Raw genomic sequence first — 10945 nt, forward strand, 5'->3', positions numbered from 1 at the left:
ACCTCTAGTTCAGCTCTCTCAGTACTACCTAGTTCACCTCTCTCAGTACTACCCAGTTCAGCTCTCTCAGTACTACCTCTATTTCAGCTCTCTCAGTACTACCTAGTTCAGCTCTCTGGTACCATGCCAAGTGCTAAGAGTAAGACTTCGACTTTCTTTTTCTTTTTCTTTTCTTTTTTCTTTTCTCTTTTCTTCTATCCCCCTCTCTCTCTCTCCCCATTAATTAGTTAATTTATTCACTTTACATCCTGATCACAGCCCCCTCCTTCCCTTCACATAGCTCCTCTCCCATCCCCCTGCCCTTTTCCTCTGATAAAGGGAACCCTCCACCACAACCCACACCAACCTACCCTGGCACCTCAGATCACTGCAGCACTGGGCACATCTTTCCCCACTGAGGCTTAACGAGTCAGTCCCGTTAGTGGAACAGAATCCACAGGCAGGAAACAGAGTCAGGGCCAGACCTCACCCCAGGTGTTGGGGAACCCACATGAAGACTAAGCCACACATCTGCTACATATGTGCAGAGAGGCCTAGGTCCAGCCCATGTATGCTCTTTGGTTGATGGTTCAGTCTCTGGGGGTACTTAAGGGTCTATGTTAGTTAATTCTGTTGTTCTTCCTATGGGGTCCCTGTCCCCTCCAGGTACCTCAGTCCTTCCCTTAACTCTTCCATAAGACTCCCAAGCTCTGTCTAATGGCCCGCTGTGGGCCTCTCCGTCTGCTCCAGTCAGCTGCCGGGTGCAGCCCCCCTCAAAACTTCAACTTTTTAAGGTGTCTTAGGAGGTTGCTTTCCTTTCTCATTAAGTTACACGCTTAGGCCAAAAACAGTTTTCCAAATTAAATAAAAACCAAGAACACACAAAACACTCTAAAAGCCCTACTATTCAGAAGTTCATAAATAAATTATAATGTGTTCTCATCTTCCCACTTTAAGAAAAGCTGGTTCAAAATACCACGGAAGATGTTTATATGTTTATTTTGTAATAACAGTTTCAATGAGATATAATTTATACACAAAAGAATCAGCTTGTTCGGAGTTCAATTTTTAAATTTCTGACAGAGTTGAAGAGGACAGAGAGAAGAGGCTCATAAGAAGGTAGGCCTAGCTGCTAAGGAAACAAGTTTTCAAAGAATCTTAACATATTTTTGGTTGTAATAAAAGTTAGAACTCTGCAAATATGGCTGTTGCTGTACCTCATGGCTACCAACCTGTTACCTCAAAATGTACAGAATCAATTATGCATAGACACTGTTCAAACTCTGGAAAAAACATAGGGAATTTTAAACATAAAAACATCTTAAATTTAAGAAAATCACTGGTTAACACAAGATTACATAGTAGTAGATCCAAACAGCTCTCATTATAGTAGCCAATTGTTGATTAACAACCAGCTTTCCTTGGTCTAGACATTTAAAGAGAAGGAAAATCAGGACCTAAGGAGCTAAAACTCACAAAGCAGGCACCTGCACAGACTATAGGACAAAAGGCAGAGAAAGACTCACATGCTCAGAAAGCCACTGCTGTCTTACTAAGTCCTAGGGAAGATTCATTCATGAAAAAAAGAGGGACTTAAATGTCTCCAAGTGAATATTCCCTGTCTGATAGCCCCAAGCCATTCAGTTATCCCCACAGGTACTTCCTGTCTGTGGAAAAGAACAGTCCTCCGTGCATTCCACATGGCACTAGACTACTTAATACCATGGTGGCTGCCTCTGGCTGAATTGAAACGTAATAACTAGTTTCTTGATTTAGAATATTTGAGGTTATAAATTATATCCTTGTTTTAAAAGCATGAAAGACCTCAAAACCTAAAATAAAAAGACCTTTAAGTCAAAAGGTATACAAAGATTAATTTTAAAAAATCACAAAACTTATCAATTGAAGTCACTAATCACTCTTGAGAACTCGGAATGTGGCTTTGGTACATACATAAACTGCAGTGGTTCTGGTCCAGCCTGCTTGCCGCTCTCCACAGACAGACAGTAGTGCTTACTAGGACTTTCATCTTTTTTCAGGTTGACTGAAAATCTAATCATGGGTTAAATCTAGATCATAATCAATAATTAATTTTATGTTCTTGTATTATATGCCTGGAGGACATAAAACCTGACAAAACACAATGGCCAAATGCGTGTTTCATCTGGGGATCCAAACCCTGATGAACTGATTCTCAGGGAGAAATGGAGCTTTAGAGTCAATAAGCAAGCGAACTGTCCTCATGGACCGATGCACAGATTTTACACTGTTAGAACCTACTGCATTACCAAAAGAAGTCATTTCCATTAGAACACACACACAGAGGCAGAGTTTCAGATTTGGAATATCTGCAAATATATAGTAAGATATGTGAAGCAGGGACCGAAGTATAACACAAAATTCATGTGTTTCCTATATACATTGAACACATAGCCTGGAGATCATTTTAATTTTTAAATTTTATTCATCTGTTTATTTATATGTGTAAGCCTTTACACATTGAGCCACTGCTGAAGCATGTTGCTGGCCCTCATTTTTATATAAAATATTATACTTCTGTGCATCTTTTATACCAACCAAGTATATATACATATATATAGAGAGAGGGGGGGGAGGTGGAATTCCGTGTTAAGCTGATTAGAAGTCCTTGATTTTGGAACATTTCTCAGTTTGCTATTTGCATGAGGATGTTCACCCAGTATCAAGACATTACTAACTTCAACTTGATTTTTCAAACAATGTTTAGGTATAGGTATGCTTCTAAGAGGAAATCAAACTCATAGATAACACAGAGAAAAGCTTTGAATGGCAGAGACAAGCTTTTAAAATGTGAAGCTGAACATACCAAGGTAGACAGAATACTCTAGAATTTTGCCCATGTGACCTCTCTCACCTGAGACACAAGAGTAATTCTCAAAGCAGCGAGAACTGGCAAAGGAGCCCAGCAGGGTTTTGGAAGTAGTAGGAGGCGTGTGCTTTTTGGCCTCTGATCCAATGCTGATTTCAGTCCATATTCTGGACCTCATATTTATTACCAGCAAACACTTCTGCTGTTTTTAAGAGGAGACAGTGTGGTCAGAGAAACACAATGCACACTGTTGCAAAGGCCTTCAGGCTGGGTCTACATGGAAATGAGGACTCCATGCTACCATTTCTGAGGACTAATGTCTACAAGGCAAGATTACCTTTGAACAGCAATCATTTCCTTCTTTTTCTGCCCACTGCTTATGAAAACACTACAGGGAAGAACTCAGCTGGCAGTAGAAGTTACAATTTCATTCTCTACCCAGACTAATAAATTTTTTATGCATAGTTACTAAGTAGGAGAAATACCAATAGATGTTTACGTAAAATGGCGGATTAAGCAGTTCATGCTGAAATAAACAGCTCTTAAAAACTTTTGTCTTTCTTTTTTTATTAGATATTTTCTTCATTTACATTTCAAATGCTATCCCCTTTCCTAGTTTCCTCTCCGAACGTCCCCTATACCATCCCCCCTGCCCCACTACCCAACCCACACACTTCTTTATCATCTACTTTCTGAGCTGGCCCATATAAGGGCTGGGTAAATATTTGAATGACCGCATACTCACACCTGAGACATTTTACCAGGTAAGTATGTTAACAGTGACCTCTAGCTGTGAAACAGTAGATCAGTGAGTATATCAAAGGTCTATTCTTTCATTCAGAGTAACAGCCTAACTGGGAATAAAAACACTAAATATAAGTGACCTGTAAAGATTTTTTAATGTAAAATATTTGACACCTGGGACCATTGAGACAGGTAAAGGCATCTCTGCCAACTGAGCCTAACAATATGCACTTGACCTCAGGAACCACACAGTGGGAAGAACTGATACCCCCCCCCACACACACACACACACACACTGGAATGAACATGAAGGATGTGGCACATGCACCTCCCCAAATACATACATACATATATATGTACATACATGCGCACACATGTGTATAAAATCACTTTTAAATGTTCCTATTCCTACTAGCAAGTATGCTTCCTGGCTTTTCTTAAAAGTTGTGTACATCTAGATATTGCTAAGAAATTATTTTGACACATAAAATGAAAACTTGCCTTCCACCCCTTAATGATCCATTTAGTGACCTCTGAAAGTCTTGCAAATTTAGCTAACAGTCAACCATGTTTACTTTGGGTCAAGACACTTGCCAGAGTACTGCTACCAACATCGCACTAAGTACAGTAGGCTATGCAGGAGTATGCTGAGATCTGAGATCTGAGATCTAGTTAGTCCCTTAACACTTCGTCTTAGAACAGTGTTTCAACATTGTCTTCAACAAAATATATAAAGACATAGCAGATGCAGAGAAGTAACACAAGAGAGAGAGAGAGAGATGACAAGTTACTGAATGAAAAGGAACTCATGAGGGAACTCACAAGCATAAAAGGGAAAGTTGCCACATCAGGAAATACAGTTCAAAAAAGAATGAATTAATTTTGAGGGGAACTTCAGAAAGAAAATTGAGGCACAAAGACTGATATTCTAGGAAGAGTTGCCAGGAAGTGGCCACTACAGCGCCTTTCAATACAGCTGCCCTTCAAGCAGACTCCTGTCTGCTACAGTGCCCCCTCCACATATGGCTTCCTGTCTGCTCCTCATGCTATACTGAAGCTTTCCTCCGATCAGCAGAGAAAGGCCATTTGAGAGTCACTTTTGCCAGGGCCACAGAGTGAGGCAGACATTACCCTTAGTCCTTAGACATAACTTGTAGGGTTAAGGAGTATTGATTTCCCAGGGCAAGCACTGCCCTAAAAAATGTGTTTCTCAATCTAGGTAGCTGAAATTAAGAACTAAGCTAAAGCAGCTCCTCCACCAATGGGACTCTCTGATGGCCACCAACAGGGACATTTCATATTTGCACGGTTTGACATGATACACACGTATGGATGGGTATTAAGCACTTGGCCTGTGACCAGCACAACTGAGGAACGGAATTTCTAACTTCATCTTAACTTAAATCTAAATAGCTGCATGTGGCTGGTGGCATCTGTTTTGAGCTTATAGTCACCTGGCCCATCAATACAAGTCCAGTCAGCACTGTACAGTGGGGGAACAGTACAAGAGAAACTCAGGTTGAAATTCTCACAAGCTACACAGCATTGGGAAATGTACACGTCTTTCTAGACTTCAACTTCCTCATTAATGAAATGGATGTATAAAACAGTCCCCATAAAGGGCTCCTATAAAAAATAAATGAAGTCAATAAAATATCTAGCAACAGGAGATACTCAGTAATTATTAAAATTTCCACTCACCACTTAGCATTTATCTGAAATACTGTAAGTTACAGACAAAATGGTGATGGTGGTTTAACTTTTATCAATATTAAAGCCAGGAAATTAGACCAATGAGAGATTTCAGAAGTATTTTTTTTTTTATTAAAGTTTTAGAGTAGCAAAGGCAGGAAGCCTCAGAACAGTAAGTAGAAGGCTTTAACCTCCACAAAAATAGTAAGGAAACTGACTAAAACGTGATCTCAGAACAGTCCGAGAGATGAAGGATTTTCCTGGCCTTGCTATCAGCCCACGGGGTGACAAGAGGGAACAGGGATGGGCAGGGCAATCCTGTCCCTCCTTCCCCAATATGTATTGCTTGTCTGTCCAACTTGCAGGAAGGTAGTCCAAACAAAATACTTCTCAAGCTACTTCCTGTCCCAATACTTAATAAGTGTTTAGGAAAAGAGGGTGAATCTTCAGCTCATCTTTCATGATTTGTCATCTTTGACCCAGACCTCAGTGCTAAATTCACTGTTAGAAGCAGAAAACTACTGCAAGAGGAAGACTCCTGTACTGCTGTTCTCTATTCGCTTTTTCTAACTGTACTGTTATCTACATGATGGGGGGGGGGGGCTCAGGAGTAATTTTCTTGGTAACAGTACGTGCTCTGAAGCCATGAGGTCCTGAGTCTGCATCCCTAGCTTTCACATAAAAATCCAGGGTGGCTGTGCATGCACCCAATCCATAAGGAGTAAAACTGAGATCTACAAAAAAAAGAAAGAAAGAAAGACACTAATCCCTGGTGACATGATGAATCAGTACTTTAAGTTCTACCCAAAATTTACAGGTAGCCTTTAAATGAGTTTATATTTACAACTTTAATGTCAACCAATTTGTGATGAGTTTTGTCATTTGCAGAAAACACTTCTACTAGTCAGATGACTGCACACTAACACATTTTTGCTTCTATGAAGAAATGCATTTCAAATGTCCGCTTCAGAAGCAGACAATATCAATGCAGCGCCCTGAGTAATCAAGTAGCTACACATCTGCAAACAAAATATATCTTAATCAACATTCCCCAGGTGTCCTGAGGTAAGAAGGAAGGATTCCTCAACTCTGCAAGCAGGAACTACTTACAGCAACTCAATTAACTACTCCTACATGCAGATATTAAATACAGTAAATAGAGAGAGGGCTGTTTGTAAATGGCATCTCCAGGATTTTGTAAGAAACATGTAATATTTTCAGCTCTATGGTCTACAAACTTTCTGGTTATTAGACCTAGTTATCTGGAAATGTGCGCTAAAGAAAAATGTAGACAAATGGGTAGATACACATGTAAACTAAATGCATGCTTGCAAACAGATATATTTAAAAGACAATCCACATCTATTAGTACAAAGTAAAAACCATACTGTTCTCTGACAAAGCTAATTACAGGGTACCTTGTTGAGTCATGGCCAACTGTTGGAAGTGTCTGTGTGTGGTTTACACAGACACCAGGAAAGACACCATGTTGTCAAAGCTATCTTCATAATGCACTTTGGAGGAGATGCAATCTTAGCTTCTTTGCACTATTCAATTTTTTAAAGATGATAAGGATGACCTGCTTCTTGGTTTGTTTGTCTGTTTGTCTGTCTGTCTGTCTGTCTGTTTGTTTTATTGGGTCTAACTGGTTTTGGAGACAGGGCACCACCATGAAGTCCACACTGCCTTACACTTCGGATCCTCCCGACTCAGATTCTAAGTTCTGGGTTAACAGGCATGCCTCACCAGGACCCCAGAGAGTTACTACTTTTACAATTAGTACAAGTCAAACTTCAAATTAACTTTTCTTATATGTGAGTAAAAGGATTCAATATTCTTTTCGTTATGAGACTGAGAAATAAGAGAAAAATATCAAAGATAAATAACCAAGGATATTCCATAAACCACAACTGTTAGGCTGTGAACACACATATAACTCAATGAAAAGAAAAACAAAATAAGAGTTAAGGTTCTTTAGAGAAAATAAATCAATTAGCACATGCCCAAAAATGCAATGTTTACATGCAGAATTCAAAGGAAATGAACTATTTAAATAATGAATAAGTAATACAAATACATGATACAGCCGATTCTGTATGTGTCACTTATAAATTTGCTTTGAAGAAACAGAACTATTTGGTAAATGTTCCACCACTATAAAATATTTACAATGTTCTTTGCTGGTGTTTCTCAATAATTAATAATTTCACAATGTTTGACATATTCAGGTAAAAGTCAGTGAAAACTATAGGAGAGGACAATAACAGTATTCTGTCTCTAGTTAATTATCAAAAACTGTCACACAAATTTAATTACAGGGGCTGGAGAGATGGCTCAGTGGTTAAGACCACTTACTGCTCTTCCAGAAAAACCCCAGTTGAGTTCCTAGCACCTATGTTGGGTGGATCACAACCACCTGTAACTCCAGCTCCAGAGAATCTAACAGTCTTTTATGGCCTTGTCCAGTGCTTACACACAGACAGACATACACACACATATATACATGTACAGTGTGTGTTATATAATATATATACACACATATGATAATGTAATATATATATAACTATATAATGTATATATATATATATACATATACACATATGACATATATGATACACAGTATCACTCATAAAGATATCCCAAACTAACATGAAAATCCTGTTGGAATGTGTCATTCTGAGTCCAGCTTGCTTAAAAGTTCATTCTTTTTGGAAGCATATACTTTTCATTGATATTAACTTAGAATTTCAAACAGTACACTATAAAATGTCCAAGCAGCAGTGTCAAAAATGTAAAGCCAAAGTCACGCCCTAACAAACTTTGATCTCCGCTCCCTGGCATCTGTGTAGGCCTGCAGAAGGCACGCTCCTTCCCACCCCACGCCCTTCCCCTAACGCGTGTACGTTTCTGTCTTGAGCTGTAGTTCTCCCCCTGCTCCAACCCACCCCTGCCGGCTTTCGTGACTTCGTCCACGCTCAGTGACAGCCAGTCTAGAATTTGGGTCTTGGCTTTGGGCAAAGGGCTCGCCCCTTGCCTTAACTTTGTCTGAAGCAACTTGGCTTCCTTTGGCTGCACACGAATGCTGCCTCACAAACAAACAGTGCCCTGGGGCGCCGGCCAGCTCAGGCTCCAACCCCTGGGGCCGGAGCAGGGGAGTCTCGGCCTGGAGGGGCGGGCCAGGGAGGCACACTAAAGTGGTTTCCAGGGCAACCGAGGTCGGCCGCCCCAGGTCCCGCCCCGCCGCGGCGCGAGAGCCGGAACCTGCGGCCCCAAGGGAATCCGAGAGAAGCTGTCTGTCCGCTCACCTCGCAGCGCGTGGTGCATGCCACCAATGCCACTGTACAGCTCCAGGACACGCAGAGGTTCCATCCTCTCGCAACCGCGACCGCGGCCTGGAAACTAGGCCTACCGGTCCTCTGCTTCTCTTACTTCCCCATGTCCGCTCCGTTCCCTTCGCTTCTGGTTCCGCGGCTTTTCAGTTCCCCCAACCTCCTGTTCCTCTGGCTGCAGATTAAGAGAGCAGTTTGGAGCCTGGGGGCTAGCAGAGCTAGGAAGGGGACAAAGGACAGGCAAACTATTAACAAGGCCTCCCAAGAGAGACACTTAGCCTGATTTGTACTTTTTCTTCCTTGTTTTGTGTTTTCTGAAGCCTTGAGTAGAGAGCTGAAACCACCATTGGCTTTGAAATAAATTACTGATTAGAATACAGTAGAATACAGTCTTTTTGTTTGTTTGTTTGTTTTTGTTTTGTTTTGTTTTGTTTTAACTGCAGGTTCCTTTTGTTTTTTTAAAGTCTGACCTGATCAAGCAATTCTTTGAGCAATCTTGGGCACATTTCCAAATGCTCTCTGGTGTGCCTGTGCTAAAGTATGAAGTTAAGTCCCACCAGGCTCTTCCCTACAGAAAGCTCAAAGTACTTAAAGCTCGAGCCCTCTGGGCCCATTCATAATAGGGAGGATGCCTGCTAATCCGTATTACAGTTCCTCTTCCTCTACTTAAGTAGGCCTAGCTCCTCCCCACCCTCATCAAGATCCACCCCCTTTCTGTCTCTCATTAGAAAACAGATGGGCTTCTATAATAATGAAATAAAACAAGACAAAACAAAAACTAACACATCAGTACTGAGCAAAGCAAAAAAAAAAAAAAAAAAAAAAAAAAAAAAAAAACAAGAAAAGGCCCAAAAAACAGAAAACTCATTTGCACACTCATAAAAACACTTAACTAGAAACCACAAAAATAAATGCAAAGAACAGTAGGGTTAAAAGAGAAAAGAAAATATATAAATAAAATAAAACATAAGTTAAAAATTAAAGGAGGAGGAGCCCTGGCACAACATTATAAGACAAAGACTCTCCAACGATGCTATTGAGTTCCTTTTCTGTTGGCCATCAACTGCTGGGCACATGGCCTACTCTTAAGAGCAGTTTGTTTTCCCACTGAGACTCCCTTGGAGGAAAATAAATCTTCATTTGCAGGAGGTTATCAACCGGATATTGGTTCTGAGTTAGGGATGGGACATGTGCCCAGTTCTCCTTGCAGCTCTAGGGTCCCATGTGGTGCAGGCCTGTGCGTGCTGCCTCAGTCTTTTTGAGTTCAATATGTGTTGATCACATTGATTTAGAGGGCCTTTGTTTCTTGGTGTCCTCCATTCCTTCTGGCTCTTACACTCTTCTCATCTCCTCCTCCATGGAGTTCCCTAAGCCCTCAGGGAAGGGATTTGATGGAGACATACCATTTATGACTGAGCATTCCAGTGCTCTCTACAGAATGTCTGGCTGGCTGTGTGTCTCTGCATTTATTCTATCTGCTACAGGTGAAAGCTTTCTCTGATGATGGTAAGTCACTGACTCTCAAACTCTCAAACAACCCAAGCTGTTGCTAAAACTGTAAGTTGCTCTCCACAAACCAACAGCATAGTCCTCTCTGCTGAAGACAATCCCTGCACAACTCATTGAACATGAAGAAGTTAAGTTGGTTCCTACATAAAGCCTCTACCTCAGCATGCTAACCTCTTTGGTCTAGGAAATTATTCTCATGCGAGTATCAAAGGAGAAATGTAAATACCAGCCTAGCTGCAGACCCTTTGATATACACTGCTGTTCTGCCTGAAAGTTATGTTAGTACAATGGTGGTCTAAACTCTGTGAAAATAGCCAACCAATATCAGTTGGACTTAAGGCCCAATTTTTTAAAAGCCAATATACATTGTCCTTTATGTTTTATGCACTCATTGGCCACTTATTTTGGTAAGAAAGGATGTTGAATGGTAGAAGGACAGCTCAAAACTAGAATTTAGCCTTGACATTGCCAGGAACTGGTTGTGTGACTTTGAGATAACCTGTTTTCCTCGTCATGTGAGCAAGAGGGAAGAAATGGTTACTGAGTGTTTTGCAGTTACAACAAACCATTCTGGGGTTAGTATTTGATAGAGTAGTCTCTGATTTAGCCCCACATTCAAACTGAAACGTCTAGACAGAAAACTTTTTAAATGTCTTAAGAAAATAGAATATTTAACCAACTCAGCTTATAGAAACTACGTACACACTAATATATTTAATGAAAAGTTTTTCTAGCACTGATTATATAATATTAATATTATCAATAAATATCTATATGTAAAGTGTTAAACTATAAATAGGAAACTACAGAGTCTCAGATATATATATATATATATATATATATA

At 40.3% G+C, this 10945-nt stretch overlaps 1 protein-coding gene across 2 annotated transcripts in view; it reads right to left on the minus strand.

The window, feature by feature from the left end:
• Positions 1 to 8673, minus strand: part of Trdmt1 (tRNA aspartic acid methyltransferase 1) — a 32662-nt gene extending 23989 nt beyond the window's left edge. Inside the window, exon 1 of one of the 2 annotated variants that reach the window (XM_021194591.2) lies at positions 8569 to 8673. In XM_021194591.2, coding sequence (XP_021050250.1) covers positions 8569 to 8632 — 64 coding nt within the window. In that variant the 5' untranslated portion in view covers positions 8633 to 8673. The remainder of the gene's footprint in view (positions 1 to 8568) is intronic. The other variant, XM_029536581.1, reaches the window with a different exon arrangement.
• Positions 8674 to 10945: the final 2272 nt, after the last annotated feature.

This window comes from Mus pahari, chromosome 3 (genome assembly GCF_900095145.1).
Source record: "Mus pahari chromosome 3, PAHARI_EIJ_v1.1, whole genome shotgun sequence".
In the NCBI taxonomy this organism is placed as follows: domain Eukaryota; kingdom Metazoa; phylum Chordata; class Mammalia; order Rodentia; family Muridae; genus Mus; species Mus pahari.